Genomic DNA, 24,015 nt, shown 5'->3' with positions numbered 1-24,015 from the left:
GTTTTCCAAAGTTAAAGGGTTGCCTTGGAGTCTCCCGTGGATGTGTCTATGTGTCTACCCTTGGAAAGAGGGGGCTGTACTGCCCTGGCTCCATTCAGGGGTCTCCTTAGAGTGGCCAATTTCCCTCTCCATCCTTCATTCCTGCAGCTATTGGCATCTGGTACTGTAGTGAACCATCAAAACCAGACAAAAGGTGTTTCGTTGTATTGATGCCGGAAGAACTAGAATAGTATCCACCACACCAGTTTCCTTTGTTGGGGGATACTGGTATGAATATGGAAGATGGATTGAGGAGCAGAGCCTACTATAAGCTTTTTCGGGTGATGCCTACTTGTCTAGGGAAGACGTAAACTCTAAGAACCCGTCTTGCTTTTTGCAAGGTTGGGAGATGGCTGGAAGCCCAACACACTGGACCTAAAACAGTACACAGTTTGCCTATTCTAAAGGGGCTCTGAAGATAAAAGCATGGCATCGCAACAGAGCGGAGAGCAGTGTGAGGTCCAAGCTGATTCTAGCTATTCATAACTCCATCTCACCACACACAAATGGCCCTTCCAAGGCCTTTTCCTTCTTCTTCTTCCCTCAGTAACCAGAGCATTTGTCCCTCCTGTATTTAACCTGCAGTAAAGGAGGCTTGTGTGTGGACTTATTAGGCCTCTGGTTGTGTACCTCTGTGACAGCTCACTTGTGGAGTGACACAGCCGTACACGGAGGGGAATGCACCTGAGCGGGATCCCTCGTGTAACTCTTGGCACTATATAAAGTAGTAACATTAGTAATAGTGGTAATACTCAAGGGACTCATGTGTTGTGGTAATTTAGTCAGTACCACAGACAGGAAGGCCTAATTCTTCATCAGAAAGTTAGACTGTTTCCCCAATGGGCGTGGGAAGAGATTATAGTGACGGATCAATATTGCCGTCCCATGTACAAGGGGAACAGTTGAGGTTTCCGTGAGGTGTTGGTGGCTGCCCCTCTCATCTGACATGACCTCACTTAACCCTCCCTCCCTGACTTCTCCCCTTAGTGGCATCAATCTGAGGAGCTAGCACCATTTTGTGTAGTTTCTGGTGACCTCAAGAGGAGGGCACCGTGCCTTCCTTCAATAATGGGTTGGGGGGCATTGAGTGTTTGGTACCCACTGCTCACCAGTTTGGGTGAGGCAGTGGTCTCATAGTACACCCACCCAAGCTCTCCTGGTAGCCATTTCTGAAGACTAAGCATTGACACCTCACTCCTTAGTGGCCTCGGTGAGACAATGCTCAGCCCCATCGCTAGCCCGTGGCCTGCCTTTGCAGGTTTTGCGTGGCGGCTCCACCCAGGAGTTGTGGATGACTGTGCCACCTGGCGCAGGGTCCACCTGCAGTGCCGACACTACCCGCTTCTTCAGCTTGCTGCGGAGGACGTTGCGCAGCTTCTGGCGGGTGAAGGCATAGAGGAGCGGATGGAAGATGGTGGTGCCATAGGCCATGGCTAGGAAGCAGATACGCAGCTTGCCCAGCAAGGGGCTGGGCCCGAGGCACAGGATGAGCAGATTGGCGATGGACAAAGGCGCCCAGCACAACAGGAAGGTTGAGATGATGAGAAGGGACATGCGGAAAACTCGCCGCTGGCGCTCCCTCCGGTCCCGGTGGCGCTTCACCGCCCGCCGCAGCGCAATGATCACAGAGACGGAGGCTTGTACTCCCATGGGGGGCGGGGCAGGGAGCGCGGGTATGGGTTGGGACCGCCGCTTAGCTTCCACTCCACTGCTCACCATGATGGTGCCAGGCTCTGCTGATTTCCGCCGCTTCCTCTTTTTAGTCTTGCGGCGCTGGCTGCGCTTGAAGGTACTGCCGATGCTGATGTTGAGAGCCTGTAAGATCTTTGCGTAAGTGACCAGCATGACAGCCACAGCTGCAAAGAAAGTAGGGATTTGGATAGCCAGGTGATAAGAGGTGCCTAGCTCGGCGTGGAATTCCTCAGGTCCCACACAGAGCACCGTGCGGTTCTGCCAATTGCTGGCATGGCCAAATTCTCCCTCAAGGAAGGGGATGAAGAAGACAGCCAGGGACAGGACCCAGACTCCAGCCAGGAGTAAGATGGCACGGGCGGGGGTCAACACACGCTGGGCTGGGCGTACAGAGATGTCATAACGATCCAGGCTGATCACCAACACATTGGTGGCCGTGGCTACACTGCTGAAGGTGATACAAGCTTCATGGAAGCAGCAGAGCAGGGTGGTGGCACGGTCAGGCGGCACCAAGACCACCACCATGGTGAGTGGTGCACAGACCACACAGATGAGCACGTCCAGCACGTGCAAGTTCATGGTCACCATGTTGCTGACCGAGTCGACGAGACCAGCCTGGAGGCAATACAGAACCAGGACAGTCAGGTTGCTGCTTACTCCCAGGACAATTTCCAACATCAGGAAGCCTGTCAGTGAGACTTGGAAGCCCAGTGGATAGGGCAGGGTCCAGCTGGGGTCTGGAGTTACCCCATCCGTCGTCTCCAGGATGGTGTCAAACATGGGACTCTCCATGGCTGAAGGAAGGGCCAGGGTGGTTTGGGCATAGTCCTCAGGCTTGCCTGAGGAATTGCGGGCAGTCATTCACCTGCAGAGACAGAGAGAGAGATTCCAATCAAAGAAAGACCAATATCAGTAGGAAAAACAACCTTTGTAATGACTCCAACTGCCCGGGAGCTAAGGCTTGGGAGCAACCTATTCTTATGGAATAAACATCTGCACATCACTGAGCCCAGGAGTCAGCAAAAGGCATCCTTTATCCCATATTACACCCTAAAAATGTTTTTAGTAGCTCCCTTACAAACATCCCAAGCATGCTGAACAAAATATTAGGAGTATGTGAAAAAGACTGGCAGATTCTGGAAGTACAAAAAGCACAAATCCACTACAAGTTGTGGTAAACAAAACACAAAGGTAAATATATTCTTTCAGCTAATATAATGCAATAAGGAACAAAGAAGTACCCACAAGCAGCAATTTCCCTTAAAACAAGGTAAAAGTTTTCCACACATTGTCCTGCATCTCTGTCTTGACTTCAGAAATAAATTACTGTATATACTCAAGTATAAGCCTAGTTTTTCAGCCCTTCTTTTAGGCTGAAAAAGTCCTCTTTGGCTTATACTTGAGTCAAGGTTATTTATTATTTTACTCTGTTATCATTATTATTTTTAATACATGAATTATTTTATTCTATTTGTTATTATTACATTTATTATTTTATATTATTATTGTTATTACATTTATTATTTTACTCTATTATTATAACTATTATTTTACTGACACAAAAACGAAATACATATGCTGGATTTGATATCACAAAATCACAAGTCGAACACTTCCCAAGCATTTAGGACTGTGTGATATATTATTATTATTATTATTATTATTATTATTATTATTATTATTATTATTATTTGAAACACAACAAGATGAGTCCACAGCAGACAAGATCTCTCTGCTGGCTGTTGTATTGGATCACACGTTGGACACTTCCCAAGTGTCTAGGACTGTGTGATATATCGGCGAATAATGCGTACAGGTCCCAGTAAGGTGGCCTTCTGCAGCAGGCAGATGGTAATTTTATCAGCACTGATTGTGTTTAAGTGCAGGCCAAGGTCTTTAGGCACTGCACCCAGTGTGCCAATCACCACTGGAACCATCTTTACTGGCTTGTGACACAGTCTTTGCAGTTTGATCTTTAAATACTCATATCATGTCAGCTTTTCCAGTGGAGCTCCCAGTGGCACAGTGGGTTAAATCCCTGTGCTGGCAGGACTGAAGACCGACAGGTCGCAGGTTCGAATCCAGGGAGAGGCGGATGAGCTCCCTCTATCAGCTCCAGCTCCTCATATGGGGACGTGAGAGAAGCCTCCCACAAGAATGATAAAAATATCAAATCATCCGGGCGTCCCCTGAGCAACGTCCTTGCAGACGGCCAATTCTCTCACACCAGAAGCAACTTGTAGTTTCTCAAGTCGCTCCTGACACGACAAAAAAGAAAAAGAAAAAGCTTTTCCAGTTGTTTCTCTTCTATCCTGCTATCGCCTGGGATTGCAACATTGACGAACCATATTATTATTATTATTATTATTATTACATTTATTATTTTACTCTATTATTATTGGAAGGATTCATTTACATCAAAGTTTAGAATAACGATTTAATCAGAGTTGGGCAGTCTTATCTTATAATACTGTTTTATCTAAATATTCAAAGACATTCCGATGCCCCAATTAATGCAATTTTATTGGTATCTTTTTTATTTTGAAATTTACCAGTAATTGCTGCATTTCCCACCCTCGGCTTATACTCGAGTCAATCCCTTTCCCGTTTTTTGTGATGGTAAATTAGGTGCCTCTGCTTATATTCGAGTCAGCTTATACTCAAGAATATATGGTACAAGTTTTATGGGTGTGTAAAATAATGGCTGAGAGTGGGATCTGAGCTTTGGGTAAATCAGTTAAGTATTAGAATTGGGAGTGATAGCATAAAACCCATACACTAACAGCAATGCATTTTCCAAAAACAGAAACAAAACCAACACAAAGCAGTGAAAGAGAATGGTGAGATACAACCTTGTACATTTTCTGTGTTGTAAATGGGTATTTTTCCGGAGTCCCTCTGCTATTGAATGGTGCATTTACAAATATGGATACTTTCTGGTATTTCTTACCTTACAGTGAGGCTTGCCTGCAAACTGAAATTGGAAAGGGCCATTAAAAGAGTTCCTGGATAAGAGACACGGGTCCAAAGGCCAGGTCTGAAGGGCCAGGAAGCAGCAAACAGGGCTCCTTCCTGGCAGCTGAGGCTTTCACAAGCACCACCTTGTACATATTCAAGCCTGTCCTCATTGACCATGAAAGCAAAGATTTTCAGGGATTGAAATTCTACACACATACCTTAATAAACCCTGAGATGACACTTGAAGGAAGAAGTGAGAGACAGAAAACCAAGTGGCCTGCAGGGAAATGAGAGTAGGCGTAGATTCAGAGAAGTTGTTGACTGGTGCAAGGAAGGGGGGGGGGGGAAGCCCAGTCCATTGCGAGATGTGTCTGTGTATATCTGTGTTACTGAGAAAGGCAACCCCGTGTTGTTTGTATGTGCTTTCAAACTTGTGGCAATCCTCATAGGCTTTTCTGTGCAAGATTTCTGAGCAATGTTTGTGATCACTTTTTTCCTCTAAGGCAGTGGTTCCCAATCTGAGGTCCATGGACCTCCAGTTGGTCCTCAAGAACTAAAATATGGTCCGCAGTCTCTCTGTTACTACCCCGTTGCAACAAGAGTGACTGGTCTCGCAAAACCCTCTTATACTGCTGAGGCTTATTAAATACGGTTTTCTGTGGGCGAGCAAATGGCAACTACTGGATGACATATGTTCTGTATCAGAACTTGAGCTGATGTGGTCTATCCAATGCACCCCAAATACCCAAATCAAATCTAAAGTTGACCAAAAACTGAATTGCAGCGCTTTTGGCACTAACGGTTTGGGCCTCGCCTATCTCCGCGATTGCATCTCCTTCTATGAACCGGTGCAAACTCTACGATCTTCCGGGGAGGCCCTCCTTTCGCTTCCACCACCGTCACAAGTACGGTTGGTGAGGACGAGAGAGAGGGCCTTCTTGGTGGTGACCCCTGCCTCTGGAATGCCCTTCCAAGGGAAATAAGACAGGCCCTGTCCCTCCCCTCCTTTTGTAAGAGCTTGAAGACCTGTTGGTTTCAACAAGTCTTTGGGAATGACCAGTTCTAGTCCTGTCCCAAACATTGTTGAATATGGCCTTGCACTCTTGCCTATTACCCTGGTCATCCCTCTAATATGCCCTAGAAATGAGCAGCTACAGACCCGTACCTGCTATTGCCGTTAGACTGTTATAGCACTGTACTTAATTCCTGGTCCCCTCTTATTTTTGAGTTTGCGCAAGCTTCAGCCTGGCTTTTTAATTGCTCTGAACAGGCAGGATTATTTTTAATATACATGTGTTATTGTGATAATTTTATGCTTATGCTGTTTTGTTAATTTTATGTTATGCCGTTAACTTTGTATGTTTCGGTGATGTTACTTGGAAACTGCCCTGAGTCCCCCTTGGGGAGATAGCGCGGTATATAAGTAAAGTTTTATATGAAAGTTTTATTATAATGTTGGAGAGTGGTCCATGGTCAAAGTGGTCCCCGGTCAAAAAAAAAAGGTTGGGAACCACTGCTCATCGGCAAGAGAGTGTGGCTTGCTGAAGGTCACCAAGTAGGCATCCATATCTGAGCAGGGATTTGAACTCTGGGCTCACGTCCAATACTCAATCCACTATGTCACACTGCAGCCCTACTAGTGCCTTAATTCAGTTTGGGCACAGCACTAGCCCTTATCTAGCCAAGCCCCATAGATCAGGAAAGGCATTAGGGAAGCTCATGGAGAAGGCCTGTATTCTCAATGAGTTCAGCAATTAACCTGTCTCATCAGAGCCAAACTATACCGAGCTTCCGCAGGTGGCCATTTAATCCCTGGTTGTTGGCTATTCCTTGCAGGCAAAACCAGATGGTGCTGAGAAGAGAAGGAGCAGGGGAACTTGCTTAATCTAGGGAAGAGCAGCTTAATTTCTGTTTCTCAGGCAGAGAGAGACAGCAGAGCAAACGGCGAAAATTACCCCATAAGGAAAGAATGAGTAAAAGGGGCTGCAAATTTTGAAAAATTTGAAAAACTGGTAGATCTTGGTGTTAAGTAAAGGTAAAGGTTTCCCTTTGACATTAAGTCTAGTCGAGTCTGACTCTGGGAGGTGGTGCTTATCTCTGTTTCAAAGCCGAAGAGTCAGCATTGTCCGTAGACACCTTCAAGATCATGTGGCCAGCATGACTATGGAGCACTGTTACCTTCTTGCCAGAGCTATTGCTCTACTCACATTTGCATTTTGTTCAAACTGCTAGGTTGGCAGGAGCTGGGGCTAACAGCAGGAGCTCACCCCGTCCTGCAGATTCAAACCGCTGACCTTCCAGTCAGCAAGTTCTGCAGCTTAGAAGTTTAACCTGCTGCACCACCACAGCCCCATTTGACACCCGTTCTTGGTGTTATATAATCCAAATCCTAGCCGATTATGTTTAAAATGATCCTTTCTGTCAAAGGCTTCCAAGAGACCCACATCGCTTTTTTTTTTTTTGCCAGAAACAAGGCACTTTGGAAATTTCAAATTCCACAAGAACATATTTGGTGGACCTATATAAGATCAGGGACATGGTTGGCCCCTTCCTGGCTAAAGCTTTAGTTTGACACGGTCTTGAGCCTTCTCTGCCAAAGACTGCTGGTGCCTCCCAAAAACTACAACTCCAAAAATTCCATAGCACTGAACTATGGTAATTAAAGTGGGGTTTTTTCCATGTCAGGAGTGACTTGAGAAACTGCAAGTCGCTTCTGGTGTAAGAGAATTGGTTGTCTGCAAGGACGTTGCCCAGGGGACACTCAGATGATTGATGTTTTACCATCTTGTGAGAGGCTTCTCCCATGTGAGAGGAGATTCCATCTGAACATTAGGAAGAACTTCCTGACTGTGAGAGCCGTTCAGCAGTGGAACTCTCTGCCCCGGAGTGTGGTGGAGGCTCCTTCTTTGGAAGCTTTTAAGCAGAGGCTGGATGGCCATCTGTCAGGGGTGATTTGAATGCAATATTCCTGCTTCTTGGCAGGGGGTTGGACTGGATGGCCCATGAGGTCTCTTCCAACTCTTTGATTCTATGATTCTATGATTCTATGTCCCCTCACGGGGAGCTGGAGCTGACAGAGGGAGCTCATCCGTGCTCTCCCCAGATTTGAACCCCCAACCTTTGTACCGGCAGTCTTCAGTACTGCTGGCACAAAGGTGTAACCCATTGTGCCACTGGGGGCTTCAATTAAAGTGGTGTCAAGTTGTATTAATGTCACAGTTCAGATGCACCCTGAGTTGAGTTAGGGGACGAAACTACAGAGGAGAGAAGATTAAGCAGCAAGCCATCCCAAAACATTTCTCTGCCTGATTGCAGAGGGAGATGACACACACACAGAGTCCTAGGATACAGAACAAGGCAAATTATTCTGGCATCGGATGTGGGAAATTCTGCAAGCAACTCCGCCCCTGATTTTTTCTTCCTGTCATTAAAACATTGATTAAATATCTATCTGCTGCCTTTCATTAAACACAAAATCTCTTGCCCAAGGAAGCCATCTCACTTTATATAATGGTAGGGCTCTCCTCCACCCACCACGAGCCATTTATTTGTCTGCTGAAAATTACTTCTTGAAGCGGCTGCTTTTCCCTAGAAAGATTCATTGGTGTTTATACCACTGTGTAGTCTGGCACTCAGGAACCAGACAAAAGAAAGAAGGGGGGAAAGAAAGAAGTGCTGGACAATATGTATTGTGGACGAAGAAAGAGAGAGAGAAACCTTCGCCGATCCTCTTCAAGTATAAAATACTCACACAAATCCTGGATACAAATGAATCTACAGTTTCGCTGAACATATTGTGCGACTATCAATCATTGCTCACCCAGAAGGAAGAGAAAATAAAAGAAGTACAACACAAGGGGGAAATTAGCACAAACTGAGGAAGATGCCAACCAACACCAGCTCCTTCTGGCAATTTTTGAATGAGCATAAGCCAAGTAAACATAATTAAAAATCACAAAATACTGGGGAAACAAATCATGATTAAAGACTTCCAACTCAACAACAACAGCAGCAACAACAACAACACAACAAAAACCACAACAACAGATGACTCTGTTTTGGAAACTAAACCCAGAACCATTCACTAAAAGGTTATACATTTCTTGGAAATATGAGGCATAGTGGAAACATCAACAAGACTTTATTTTGGGACCTAGGGGCTATGCTGTGTCCAGTTCTGGGTACTGCAATTGAAGGGAGATGTTGACAAGCTGGAATGTGTCCAGAAGAAGGTGACTAAAATGATCAAGCGCCTGGAGAACAAGCCCTATGAGGAGCAGCTTAAAGAGCTGGATATGTTTAGCCTGCAGAAGAGATGGCCATGATGCTCCATGAGGGAGCAACCTTGTTTTCTGCTGTCCTGGAGAATAGCATGCGGAACAATGGCTTCAAACTACAGGAAAGGAGATTCCACCTGAACTTCCTAACTGTGAGAGCTGTTCAGCAGTGGAACTCTCTGCTCCGGATTGTGTGGAGATTCCTTCTTTAGAGGCTTTTAAGCAGAGGAGTGCCAGGAGTCAGGAGTGCTTTGAATGCGATTTTTCCACTTCTTGGCAAGGAGTTGGACTGGATTGCCCACAAGGTCGCTTCCAACTCTATGATTCTATGTGTACACTTATCCCATTACAGGCAGTCCCCGAGTTACAAACACCTGACTTACAAATGACTCATAGTTACGAACGGAGGTGAGACAACAGGAAGTGAGAGAAAACTATCCCTTCAAAGGGAAATTCATTCCTGAAAGAGTTATCATGGGGAAAAGGTGTTCCCACTGAAGCTTTCTCACCAATCCTTGTTTCCACAGCAAGCCAATTTTTTCAAAATCCAGTTATCAGAAGGACAGAATGTGAGGGGATATCCGCTGGATTGGGGCACAGACAGCAAAACAAACATCACAGGGGTGTTGACCTTTCCCTATGATGTCCAAAGCTGAAAAGATATTTTGGCTGTAATTACTTTAAAAATGTACCTGTTCCAACTTACATACAAATTCAGCTTATGAACAAACCTTCAGAACCTATCTTGTTTAAGTGGCTGAGGGGGGAAAGGAAAGGGCCTGAGGCTGTTAGGAATGGCAGGAGTTGAAGTCCAAAATACTTGGAGGGTCCAAGTTGGCCCATGCCTGATATAAAGTGTATATGAAACATAAATGAATTTCATGTTTACACTTGCATCCTACCTCCGAGATACAGGTGCAAATATTCTAAAATCCAAAATTTCCAAAAGAGGAACACTCCTGGTTCCAAGCATTTTGGATAAGGAATACTTATGCCATTCTATATTTCAGTGTTTTGCAACCTGGGAGTCATTACCCTTAGGAGGGATCGCGAGGGGTTTTTAGACGGGTCGCTATAGGCCATCAGAAAACACAGTAGTTTCTGTCAGTCATGGGGATTCTGTGTGGGAAGTTTGGCCCAATTCTATGAATGCACTTTGATTGTAGGTGCACTATAAATCCAAGCAACTACAACTCCCAAATGTGAAGGTCTATTTTACTCAAACTCCACCAGTGTTCACATTTGGGCATATTGAGTATCTGTGCCAAGTTTGGTCCAGATCCATCATTGTTTGAGTCCACATTGCTCTCTGGAAGTAGGTGAACTACAACTCTAAAATTGAAGGTCAATGCCCACCAAATTCTTCCAGTATTTTCTGTTGGTCATGGGATTTCCGTGTGCCAAGTTTGGGTCAATTCCATTATTGGTGGAGTTCGGAATGCCCTTTGATTGTAGGTGAACTATAAATCCCAGCAACTACAACTCCCAAATGACAAGATCGATCTCACCCCAACCCCACCAGTATTCAAATTTGGGCATATCAGGAATTTGTGCCGAATTTGGTCCAGTGAATGAAAATGCATCCTGCATGTCAGATATTTACATTACGATTCATAACAGTAGCAAAATTACAGTTATGAAGTGGTAACAAAAATAATTTTATGGTCAGGGGTCTCCACAACATGAGGAACTGCATTAAGAGGTCGCAGCATTAGGAAGGTGGAGAAAAACTGCTATATTTAATAATAATTATTATTATCATTTATTAATAATTATTATTATAATATTTACTCTGGAATAAGAGGAGAATATGGTAGACAGTTTGCTGGAAGGCACACTGGGTGTCTAATCATTCCCCGCCAGTTATTTTTGAGGTGCTTCAGCAGTCCCTCATGCATTTTATGCATTTGATGCCATAAGAAGAATCTGGAATGGGGAGAAACATGGTTTATTTGGTTGCTAAAAATATCACTTCTGCTCCTGGTAGCTTCCAAGAGCCACGTTTTTTGCCTTATGGGCACAGGGTCCAAAGGTCCCCCAATTGCTCAAAAGAAAAAATACCCATGGATGTCTTGTCACTCCTGGCTTAAATTCATTTGCTATTTATGTCCATTTCCATGCTTGATGCAGCCTGCTACAATAAGCAAGCATCTCTGCTTCCCATCCTCTTCCACCTTGTCCGAGTTTATTTACATTTCTTAGCTGAGTTCCATTGTGATGTGTGTAGTTCCTCTTATAATTGTACTCTTGGTCTTCATCTCAGTGAGTGTGAATGGCTCAGGCACGGGCAAACTTTGGCCATCCGAGTGTTTGGGACTTCAGCTCCCACAATTCCTAACAGCCTCTGGCTGTTAGGAATTGTGGGAGTTGAAGTCCAAAACACCCGGATGGCCAAAGTTTGCCCGTGCCTGGTAGACATAATGCAGCTGTTTTTAAAATTTTGACCTGTCTACTTTTTTGGGGTAACACAGCTGCTTCTAGACCTTCTGATCATCTATTACTTCCTTTGGAAATTAAGTCTTAATTGCTTTGTGCCATGCATTAGCTTCTGACCCAAGTGGACAGACAGTCCATTCTCGACCCCATCGGAGATTGTGATTGCTGCCAAAGCCTTGCAAAACCTAGTGCCACCTGCCTCCATGTATTGAGGTCTCATGAAGTGATCTCATAGTGTGAGATATTAACAGATTAGAGAGATGGGTCAAAACTAACAAAATGAAGTTCAACAGGGACAAATGCAAGATGTTCCACTTAGGCAGAAAAATATGAAATGCAAAGAAACTGTGGTGTTAGAGGAAAGTTTTGAGAGTGCCTTGGATGGCGAGAAGATCCAACCAGTCCATACTTCAGGAAATAAAGCCTGACTGCTCACTGGAGGGAAGGATATTAGAGGCAAAGATGAAGAACTTCATGAGAAGACAGGAAACCTTAGAGAAGACAATGATGCTGGGAAAAATGGACGGAAAAAGGAAGAGGGGCTGACTAAGGGCAAGATGGATAGATGGCACCCTTGAAGTGACTGGCTTGACTCTGAAGGAGCTGTGGGTGGTGACGGCCGAGAGGGAGATTTGGTCCAGTGAATGAAAATACATCCTGTATATCAGATATTTACATTACTATTCATAACAGTAGCAAAAAGAAATTTGAGAACCACTGCTCCATGCCTTCTTTCTCTCTTCATATGAAGGTCTTGGTATTGCCTTTCTCTGAAGATGAGCCCCCATCTACACTGCCATAAAATGCAGGATGTAATTTAACTGCATTTTATGAGTCTACGGTAACATGTAATGCATTTCAATGCATTTAAACTGTATCCTGAAACTGTATCATACAGCACTGCAGATGAGGCCTCAGAGTGAGTGACTTGCCCAAATCATGTAGTGGGTTTCTATGGCTAAATTGGGACTTGAACCTTACCCTTCCAGTGTCCTGGTTCAACTCTCAAACAATTACAGCATTCTGGCTTTGTCCTTTTTTTATATGAAAAGAGATTAGCATGGTTATCTCTTTGGTTATTTCTGGATCTATTTGATAGGCAGGCTCTATGCCAAATTAAAATTATGCTAAATGGATACTTTTAAATAATAAAAGCCAGCGCAGAGAGTGGGGGGAGATGCTCGGCTACGACAAGAACCCAGGGACAATTCCCCACTGCCACTCATTTCAACTGGGAAGAAAGACTCCGCTGTAATGAGCATCAGAGAGCTTTCTTCTCAATGCAAATAGCAAGGTGACATTTTTCTTGGGGACTACAAAAAAGGGAGGATGAATAAACCCGCCCCTTGCTCAAAGCAGTCCCAAGGGTGACTCCCTTTCACTGCAGCTATTTGCATTTTATTCAATGTGGGAGAAAAAACATTAAAACAACATTAATTTGAACCAGTGCCTTTCTCTATTTGAAGCCCAATTATGCCTTCCTTTCAAATCTCCTGAATTGCTTATGGCAATCCACTGGATGAAGGGGCTATTTGTATGAACTATAGGATTTCAGTCAGGGGTGGGAATCACAAATTGATCTTCAGATGTTATGGAACTACAACTTCTAACATACTAAACCAGAAATGTCAATAGGGAGGAATGATGGCAGCTGCAGTCCAAAATGTTGGGAGCTGAAAAATGATCACTTCTGCTGTATATACATAGAATACGAACACCAGCCTACATAGATGTTAATAGGAGTGATACTTGAGCACTACACTTTGAACTGGCAGCTATGTATCCCAGAACAGAAACACCTCTGTTCCTAAACACCACACCAGTATAGTAAAATCAGCAAGCAGCTTGTTGAAGGATATATGTAAGCAAAGCAATAAAAATGATAGAAACAATATAGTCCAAAACAGTATTTACCAAAAAGTGCAGCTAGTCTATGAACGTCAGAGTACAAAGGTGAAAACACAAAATCCAAAGATGCAAAACCCAAAGGAACAAGACAGCATGGAGATCCAATGCCCAGAACAGGAACCTGGCAAAACTTGAAACATGGAACTAGAAATCCACTTGGAAACCAGACTGTCATGAAACTCCAATGTTGATGAGACTGAGCTAATATCATTTCCTCATATCATATAAAGCTTTTCCTGTCCCATGAACCGAAAGGAAATCATTCTGCCTGCCCTTACAGCCAGATAAGGATTTCTTATCTCTCTTTTCTAGCAGACCTTCAGCAATCTTGATAACTTTGTCTTACTTTACAATGAGGAACAGGTTTGTCCCAGAGACAAAACTCGTGCAAACAATGCACATGTTCTTATCTGCGCATTTAACTTTTTTTAAAGTCGAGATTTCCGGCAAATGTCCAACAGTGGCCATCTTGCAGGTTTTCAAATCACATAACAAAGTAGCAAGTCTAGATCTGGATATCACAGGTAGAAATCCCTGGACCAAAACATCTGTGTACGGATCTGCTCTCGGAGCCCGTTTTTTTTTTTTTTTGGCCCTCATAGAAAACCTGCAATTTGGTGCTGTCTCGAAGTGCTCTCTAAGGGCTGGAAGCAACTGACGAAATTATAAATGATTTAAAGCTCTGAGAAACAAGCAAGAATGAGCAGTAGAAGCAAATGGTGAAGTCTCTCCATAGCAGTGCAGAGATGATTGGCTGTATTATTCAATCCTCAGAGTTCGGCATCTTATATTTATTGCTCTTAAAGACAACCACGTGTTTTATTTTGGTTGTGGAGTTTATACAAATTGGTGACATACTGCAGTAATTCTACAGTGTAGATCAGGCATGAGCAAACTTTGGCCCTCCGGGTGTTTTGGACAATTGTGGGAGTTGAAGTCCAAAACACCTGGAGGGTCAAAGTTTGCCCATGCTCGGTGTACATGCGCCCTTTGTCACAATAATGTTTTATGCTTTACAACTGCTCTTTCCTTCCTAAGACATAAAAGGAAAAGAGGTTGATGCTAGTCCTATTTGCTACTGGCCCTGTCACCTGCTGCTCTCCAGATGTTCATATTGGGACCTGTAACTTGGCCCCAAATTCCAGCCCTAACAGCACAGCTATTCCTCCATATAAAATAGTTCCCTGGACTCCCATCTTCATGCTTATTTCCTATGCTCAGAAAGGTCTGGGGAAGAAGTGGGAGGAAAGCATCCTCCCACCTGGAGCAGTCCAGCAGAGTTGGATCATATGACTCATTCTGTTAATGATATAAATCAGGTCTGTTCAGTTTTTTTAATGAACAGCTGTTTCTTAATGAGCCCATTTAAGCTCCAAAATATGTTAGGGAAAATATACAGAAAACACTATGTGCATTTAAAATTTGGTCAATTCTAGCATGTTTCCTGTTTTCCCTTTACAACGACCACCTCTTTATGGAAAACACCAACAATTCCATATACAGAAAGGCTTGAAATATGCGCACAACACTTAATCAGATTTTAGACTTGTCTCTTTTATTGTATTCTTACGTTTTATTTATTTTATTGTGATTTTTATTTTGTGTTTTGGTTTTATTTTGTTGTAATGCATTTCTGGGCTTGGCCTCATGAAAGCTGCCCCTTAGGTCTCCATTGGGGAGATGGTGGCAGGGTATAAATAAAATTTATTATTATTGATGTTTTAAATATGGATAAAGATGCTTCTCAGGAAAGGTGAGGCAAAAACTGAAAATAGTTACAGTTACAAAAGTTAAAAAATAATATAAATCATTAAAAAGTAAAAAAAAATGTTTTCACTTCTCATTTACTCTTATAACTTGATTGCAACGAAGGACTATTAGCTTCTTTTTTTTTTTGTAGGTATGGGACTGATGCAATAAAGGAGCCTTAACCTATATGCTTTACTACAATCTTCAGAGGCTGGATCTACACTACACTATATCCCAGGTGTTGTAGTACAGCGTGAGGCTGATGGGTTCAATGATGATTTAGGGAGAATTGTGGGATGTCCAGTGAGATTTCCTGGGACACAAAGTGATGGAGATTGAACTCATGGAAATGATGGTCTCCCTGGGGAAAACCTGACTCAAAAAGTGCACGGCTTCAAGCTCAGTCAGAGGAGCCAGAAACTGCAACATTAGGTAAGGAGTCAGGTGAAGAGCTAAGTGATACGGAAAGGCTCCCAGGGAAAAACACCTGGAGCTACGGAGATCAACAAAAGTCTTCGTTTACAGAGTAGAGCAGAAAATAGGCATCACCGGTCAGAGTGCTTATGCGAGAAAGTTGGGGAGAAAATTCGTGGCAAAAACTGACTTCATGGTTGCCTATTAATTAGCAAGTTGTTTACCTGAGTTTTAGTTCAGGCAACGTAGCATTCAAATGAGAAACTAGGCCTGACTTCTCTGGTTCTTGTTTCAAGTCAAGCCTTGGTTTTGGATTTAAGTATCCTGGAGGTTTTCTATGTTCTTGTTTTTGTATTCCTGGTCAAGTTTTATTAAATATATCTTTTGCTTGTGGATTTTTGCTGTACTTGTGACTTTCTGGTTACTCCAGGACTGTATTGCCTTGAGATTTGCATGAGACATTTGGATTACTGTTTGGTTATCACCTATTGCTAACCCCCTTTTTTGGATTATACATCTACTTTCCTTATTCCTGATTTTTCATATATTTTATGTGTTTTTACAATCAACTGTTTATACTCTGGACTCTTGTGTGGTGCTGTGGTCATAGGTGTTTCCTGGCCTGGGGTGCAACACCCGGCTCTGATCCCAAATTATCTGGTAGTGTAAACTCATAGAATCCAGTTGAAAGCAGATAATCTGTAATCAAGACCTGGGCTATATATAGGGCAGTGTAGATCCAGCCTAAGATTTCCAGAAAAAACTCAGTCAGGTATGTAGAATTTGTTTTCCATTTGACCTAAAAGTCCTACAGAGCAATTTGCAAATCAGTTAAAACTCATAATGTGGTTGAAAGCAGAAATCAAAAGGCAAAAAAGTCACATTAAATAAAGGAGCAGAGAAGAAATAATAAAAAAGCAGAACATGGCAAAAACTACCCAACAGACATCAACAAATATAAAACCTAGTGATTCCTCCAAGGTGATTCAGACCATGTCTTTACGGCCACATAATCCTGTTTTTGAATCCCGATTATCTGCTCTGAATTGGATTATATGGCAATGTAGACTCATCCAATAGAGTTCAAAGCAGATCATATGGATTCAGAAACTGGATTATATGGCAGTATAGATCCAGCCTTGGTCCCTAAGCAAACCAGAAAGTCTCCTTGGATGTGGCTGTCCTGAAGCTGAATGAATGGAGGTGAATTCCCTGAATTAATCTGCCCATCCTAAATCTCCCGCCAATCATTTTCATCGGATCCTGACACCTTCTTGTGTGTATTATGCCAGAGGAAAGAAAAGAAATAGCAGCACTTTCAATCCAGCACTAGAATTTGATCTACGCTGTTATTTCTGTTTCTTCCCTTGAAAGACTTAACTGGCTTATATCTTCTCCGGCAGAGAGATGCGAAGATGATGATAATAGCGATTCCCCCCTTTTTCTGTTCCTGTTCTGTAAGATGTGAAAGAACACTCCAAAATCCCCCAAGATTTTGGTAATCAAGCGTAGCGAGCGAACATTGTTATTTTGACACACCTGATTAATGAGCGGCTGCACCTTCCAGATAGGGCTGGTGACTATTTCTCCAAACACTAAATGGGCGAGCTGTCAGGAATTCAAATGTGATTGACAGGCTCCCAATTTAGCTTCTGAAGCAAAGTGAGTAAGGAGGGAGTGTGGCTTGCCAAGGTTTCAGCAAAAGCTTGAACACACACCTCTCCACAAAGAACCCACAGAAAAGCCCCACTGCTGCTGGGCAAGCCTTACGGCCAATTTCTTTTATTTGTCTTGGGGACATGAGCCTTCAGATAAGGGCAAGAGACCAACCTGTAGGGCCACCCCTCCACATTAGTTGGGATTCATGGCATGGGATCTCTGTGAAAGTAAAAAAAACTGCCAAAAGAGAAGAAATTGACTTGCTGTGAGTTTTCTGGGCTGCGTGGCCATGTTCCAGAGCATTCTCTCCTGACGTTTCTCCCACATCTATGGCAGGCATCCTTAGAGGTTGTGAGGATGCCTGCCATCCTCACAACCTCTGAAAATTGGGTTTATATATCTGTGTAATGTCCAGGATGGGAGAAAGAATTCTTGTCTGCTTGACACAAGTGTGAATGTTGCAATTGGTCACCCTGATTAACATTTAATGGCCTTGCACCTTCAAGGTCTGGCTGCTTCCTGTCTGGGGGAATCCTTTGTAGGGAGGTCTTAGCTGGCCCTGATTGATTTCTGGAAACCCTCCTGATTTTTTTTTTTTAGTGTTGCTCTTTATTTACTGTTCTGATTTTAGAGGTTTTTTTTAATACTGGTAGCCAGATTTTGTTCATTTTCATGGTTTCCTCCATTCTGTTGAAATTGTCCACATGCTTGTGGCTTCTCTGTGTTGTCTGACATGGTGGTTGTTGGAGTGGTCCAGCATTTTTGTGTTCTTAAATAATATGGTGTGTCCAGGTTGGTTTATCAGGTGATCTGCTATGGCTGACTTCTCTGGTTGAATTAGCCTGCAGCGCCTTTCATGTTCCTTGATTCATGTTTGGGCAAGGCTGCGTTTGGTGGTCCCTATGTAGATTTGTCCACAGCTGAGATGGTATACGGTAGACTCCTGCAGAGGTGAGAGGATCCCTCTTGTCCTTTACTGAACGTAGCATTGGTTGGTTTTTCTTCATGGGTCTGTAGATAGTTGCAGGTTGTGTTTCTTCATCAGCTTCCCTATGCAGTCAGTGGTTCCCTTGATGTATGGTAAGAACACTTTTCCTTTGGATCGGTCTGCCATATAAAATCCAGATTATCTGCTTTGAACTGGATTATATATCAATGTAGACTCATATAATCCAGTTCAAAGCAGATGTGGATTAAAGAGCCAGGCTTTAGCACAGCGGGTTAAACTGCCACCTGCAGGCAATCTTGCTGATCGAAAGGTCGACAGTTCAAGCCATGGTTGGGGTGAGCTCCCAACCATCAATCCAGCTTCTGCTCATCTAGCAGTATGAAAACAGCAATGTGAGTAGATATATACCACTTTAGCAGGGAGGTAATATTCGATCGGGAGAGCGTCTAAGGACAACAAAGCTCCTCGGCATGGAAGATAGAAGGACAGCACCTACTAGTGGCTGGAGTCAAGCACAGCCTCCTGATGCCGGAAATGAAAAAAGATGGGAAGTCTTTATCTCTGTGTATATACTGATGAAGTACTTTGGCCACATCATGAGAAGAAAGGAAAGCTTAGAGAAGACAATGATGCTGGGGAAAATGGAAGGAAAAAGGAAGCGGGGCCGACCAAGGGCAAGATGGATGGATGGCATCCTTGAAGTGACTGGATTGACCTTGAAGGAGCTGGGGGTGGTGACAGCCAACAGGGAGCTCTGGCGTGGACTGGTCCATGAAGTCACGAAGAGTTGGTAATGACTGAACGAATGAACAACAACATGTACTATCTATGTTGATTATGTGACAGCACTGAATGTTTGCCATATATGTGTTGTTGTTGTTCATTCGTTCAGTCGTCTCCGACTCTTCGTGACCTCATGGACCAGCCCACGCCAGAGCTCCCTGTTGGCCGTTACCACCCCCAGCTCCCTCAAGGTCAGTCCAGTCACTTCAAGGATGCCATCCATCCATCTTGCCCTCGGTCGGCCCCTCTTCCTTTTGCCTTCCACTTTCCCCAGCATAATTGTCTTCTCTAGGCTTTCCTGTCTCCTCATGATGTGGCCAAAGTACTTCAACTTTGTCTCTAGTATCTTTCCCTCCAGTGAGCAGTCGGGCTTTATTTCCTGGAGGATGGACTGGTTGGATCTTCTCGCAGTCCAAGGCACTCTCAGCACTTTCCTCCAACACCATAGCTCAAAAGCATCGATCTTCCTTCGCTCAGCCTTCCCTAAGGTCCAGCTCTCACATCCGTAGGTGACTACAGGGAATACCATGGCTTTGACTAGGCGGATCTTTGTTGCCAGTCTGATGTCTCTACTCTTCACTATTTTATCGAGACTGGACATTGCTCTCCTCCCAAGAAGTAAGCGTCTTCTGATTTCCTGGCTACAGTCTGCATCTGCAGTAATCTTTGCACCTAGAAATACAAAGTCTGTCACGGCCTCCACGGTTTCTCCCTCTATTTTCCAGTTGTCAATCATTCTTGTTGCCATAATCTTGGTTTTTTTGACGTTTAGCTGCAACCCGGCTTTTGCGCTTTCTTCTTTCACCTTGATTAGAAGGCTCCTCAGCTCCTCCTCGCTTTCGGCCATCAGAGTGGTGTCATCTGCATATCTGAGGTTGTTAATGTTTCTTCCAGCAATTTTCACCCCAGCTGTGCATTCATCCAGCCCCGCACATCGCATGATGTGTTCTGCATACAAGTTAAAAAGGTTGGGTGAGAGGATGCAGCCTTGCCGTACGCCTTTCCCAATCTTGAACCAGTCTGTTGTTCCGTGGTCAGTTCTGACTGTTGCTACTTGGTCCTTGTACAGATTCCTCAGGAGAGAGACAAGGTGGCTTGGGATGCCCATCCCACCAAGAACTTGCCACAATTTATTATGATCCACACAGTCAAAGGCTTTAGAATAGTCAATGAAGCAGAAGTAGATGTTTTTCTGAAACTCCCTGCCTTTCTCCATTATCCAGTGGATATTGGCAATCTGGTCTCTCGTTCCTCTGCCTTTTCTAAACCCAGCTTGAACATCTGGCAACTCTCGCTCCATGTATTGCTGGAGTCTTCCTTGCAGGATCTTGAGCATTACCTTACTGGCATGAGAAATAAGGGCCACTGTACGGAAGTTTGAGCAGTCTTTCGCATTTCCCTTTTTTGGTATGGGGATATAAGTTGATTTTTTCCAGTCTGATGGCCATTCTTGTGTTTTCCATATTTGCTGGCAAATGGCATGCATCACCTTGACAGCATCATCTTTTAAGATTTTAAACAGTTCAGCTGGGATCCCGTCGTCTCCTGCTGCCTTGTTGTTAGCAATGCTTCTTAAGGCCCATTCAACCTCACTCCTCAGGATGTCTGGTTCTAATTCATTCACCACACCGTCAAAGCTATCCTCGATATTGTTATCCTTCCTATACAGATCTTCTGTATAGTCTCGCCACCTTCTCTTGATCTCTTCAGCTTCTGTTAGGTCCCTGCCATCTTTGTTTCTTATCATACCAATTTTTGACTGAAATTTACCTCCAATGTTTCTAATTTTCTGGAAGAGGTCTCTTGTCCTTCCTATTCTGTTGTCTTCTTCCACTTCCATGCATTGCTTGTTTAAAAATAGTTCCTTGTCTCTTCTGGCTAACCTCTGGAATTGCGCATTTAACTGGGCATATCTCCCCTTATTATCACTGTTTCCTTTTGCTTTCCTCCTTTCTTGGGCTACTTCCAGTGTCTCAGCAGACAACCATTTTGCCTTCTTGGTTTTCTTTTTCTTTGGAACGTACTTTGTTGCCGCCTCCTGAACAATGTCGCGGACTTCTGTCCATAGTTCTTCTGGGACTCTGTTTACTAAATCTAGTCCTTCAAATCTGTTCTTCACTTCCACTGTATATTCGCTAGGAATGTTAGTGAGATCATATCTAACTGGTCTGTGTATTTTCCCTGATCTCTTTAGTTTTATTCTAAATTGGGCAATAAGAAGTTCGTGATCTGAGCTACAGTCAGCCCCAGGTCTTGTTTTCACCGACTGGATGGATGTCCGCCACCTTTGGCTGCAAAGGATGTAGTCAATCTGATTTCGGTGTTGACCATCTGGTGAGGTCCATGTATAAAGCCGTCTTTTAGGTTGTTGGAAGAGAGTATTCGTTATACACAGCGAGTTTTCCTGGCAGAATTCTATCAGCCTGCGTCCCGCTTCATTTTGTTCTCCCAGACCATGCTTGCCTGTGATCCCTGTTGTCATTTGACTTCCCACCTTGGCATTCCAGTCTCCTGTAATGAAAATAATGTCTCTTTTTGGTGTATTATCCAGTAGGTCCTGCAGATCCTCATAGAACTGATCTACTTCTGCTTCTTCAGCAGCTGTGGTTGGGGCGTATATTTGGATCACTGTAATGTTGAAAGGCTTTCCTTGCACTCGAATTGAGATCATTCTGTCATTTTTTGGGTTGTATCCAAGCACAGCTTTAGCGAATTTCTTATTAATTATGAAGGCTACTCCATTTCTTCGATGTTCCTCTTGTCCACAGTAGTAGATCTGGTGGTCATCTGATGTGAAGTGGCCCATTCCAGTCCATTTCAGTTCGCTGACCCCCAGAATGTCTATCTTTAGTCTTGACATCTCACCAATAACAACATCCAATTTGCCCTGGCTCATAGATCTTACATTCCAGGTTCCTATGGTGTGTTGATCTTTAGAGCATCGGATTCGTCGTTCGCCTCCAGTACCGTCGGCCGCTAGCCTTCCTTTCGGCTTTGAGCTAGCTGCGTCATCACATCTGGGGCTAGTTGAACTTATCCTCTGCTCCTCCCCAGTAGCATTTTGGCCATCTTCCGACCTGGGAGTCCCATCTTCCAATGGCATACCGACATATCTCTGGTTGTACTGGTCCATTTAGTTTTCTTGGCAAGGATACTGGAGTGGTTTGCCATTGCCTTCCCCAGGGATCACGCTTGGTCTGACCTCTCTGCCACAACCGTCCCGTCTTGGGTGGCCCTTCACGGTTTCGCTCATGACATCATTGAGGTGCTCAAGCTCCAGCGCCCCGACAAGGCGGTGATCCTTTGCTGGAGCATATATGTGTACTGTAATCAATATTGGTTCTTGACTGTCTTTCACATAATAATAATAATAATAATAATAATAATAATAATAATATAATCTGGATTATATGGCAGTGTTGGAGGGGCCTATGTACCCTCCCAGTCATGCTATGGAGTTGCAAGTCGTATGTCTAATAATCTTTGGATGAGATTTTTAATGAAACCTTTCCAAAGTTTGCCCCCTACCCCCCAAATTATTTTGCACATAAATTCTTTGCCTCCTGATTCCTTTTTACTATATTGCGAAAAATATGAAACAATGGCGGGGACACACATTTCAAGGAACAAGGGCATTTTTATCTTCCAGAGAAAGAGAATGAAATGGTGCCGTTATACTTCTACCTGGGACTCATTATAAGCGGCTCTGGCAACTTCAGAGAAGCCATCAATGCATTAGAGGAGAAAGCGCAATGCATGTTCTCTTCTCCACATTGAAGAAAACCGCTAATTAGCTGCCACCCTCCTCCCCTTTAAAATTAATGCAGGAACGTTTCTCCCAGTAGCTTCTGCTAAATCCTTTTTCTTTAGGGGCATGAAAGCTGAAAACTAAAGCTAGCACAGTTTCCAATTTTATACATGTTTACTCAACAGCAAAGTCCATAGGACTGGATTTCAAATGCACACGGATGGGGCTGTCGCCAAACAATGCAATGCTTCCTAGGTCTGCGTTCAGCAGGATTGATATGTGAATGCAGGACTGTAATCTATTTTTGTCAAGACAAAATCCCTTATAAATTGGCCTGGTGTCAGAGGCTCAGGATTTCCTAAATTATAACTGGGAGGGAAGCTATTACTGAAAAGCCCTAACCCTGAGTAAATCACCCACAATACCTTAATCTTTGGCCACATTCAGAGCATGCTTTTTACTAAGCATCTCAGCAATCTAGAAGATCATAAAGAGATGGAAAAGGTATCTGCTTTGAACTGGATTATAGGAGTTTGCACTGCCATATAATCCAGTTCAAAACTGCTAACTTGGATTCAGAAACTGGATTATATGACAGTGTAGATGGAGCCATATTGTCCGAAATCCTGGGAGATATAGTCCAATAAAGTAACTTTTCCAACCTCTTTTCTTTAATTGTTGTTATTTATTTATTTACATAATTTCTTCTGATGTAGAAACTCTGGGTGGATGTATACAGGTAGACATTTTTCTTTGGGTAGGGTGTTCATTAAACTTTGAAATTTGAGTTCAAAGCCTTGCATGACATTACAATTAATAATGGGTTTGGGTGGGCTAGTTGTTCCAGTGTTGGAATAGGACTCAGGGAGGCCAGGATTTGAATTCCCTACTTTCTCATGGGAAAATCCACTAAGGCCCCTTCTACACTGCCATATACCATGCTCCAGATGCTCGAATCAGATAATCCAGATTATTTAAATCTACACTGCCTTTAATCCAGTTCAAAGCAGATAATCTGGATTTTATATGGTAATGTAGATGGGGTCCCAGACCCCTTCTGCACTGCCATATAATACGGATTATCAAAGCAGATAATCCACATTATCTACTTTGAATTGGATTATCTGAGTCTACACTGCCATATACTCTGCCACTAGATTATATGTCTACACTGCCATATAATCCAGTTCAAGCAGATAATCTGGATTTTACATGGTAGTGTGGAGTCCCAGCCCCCTTCCACACAGCTATATAATTCAGATTATCAAAGCAGATAATCTACATTATCGGCTTTGAACTGGATTATTTGAGTCTACACTGCCAAATAATCCATATTAAAGGAGATAATCTGAATTTTACATAGTAATGTAGATAGAGTCCCAGGCTCCTTCTACACAGTTTAT

At 43.5% G+C, this 24,015-nt stretch overlaps 1 protein-coding gene across 1 annotated transcript in view; it reads right to left on the bottom strand.

Moving 5' to 3' along the window:
* Nucleotides 1-257: 257 nt before the first annotated feature.
* LOC132769459 (G-protein coupled receptor 22-like) overlaps nucleotides 258-24,015 on the bottom strand; it is a 100,871-nt gene continuing 77,113 nt past the window's right edge. The window contains exon 2 of the mRNA XM_060766495.2: nucleotides 258-2,596. Within this exon, the coding sequence (XP_060622478.2) occupies nucleotides 1,231-2,592 (1,362 nt within the window). The 5' untranslated portion in view covers nucleotides 2,593-2,596 and the 3' untranslated portion in view covers nucleotides 258-1,230. The remainder of the gene's footprint in view (nucleotides 2,597-24,015) is intronic.

This window comes from Anolis sagrei, chromosome 2 (genome assembly GCF_037176765.1).
Source record: "Anolis sagrei isolate rAnoSag1 chromosome 2, rAnoSag1.mat, whole genome shotgun sequence".
Lineage (NCBI taxonomy): Eukaryota > Metazoa > Chordata > Lepidosauria > Squamata > Dactyloidae > Anolis > Anolis sagrei.
The sequence above is the reverse complement of the archived record's forward strand: the minus strand, read 5'-3'. Positions and strand labels throughout refer to the sequence as shown.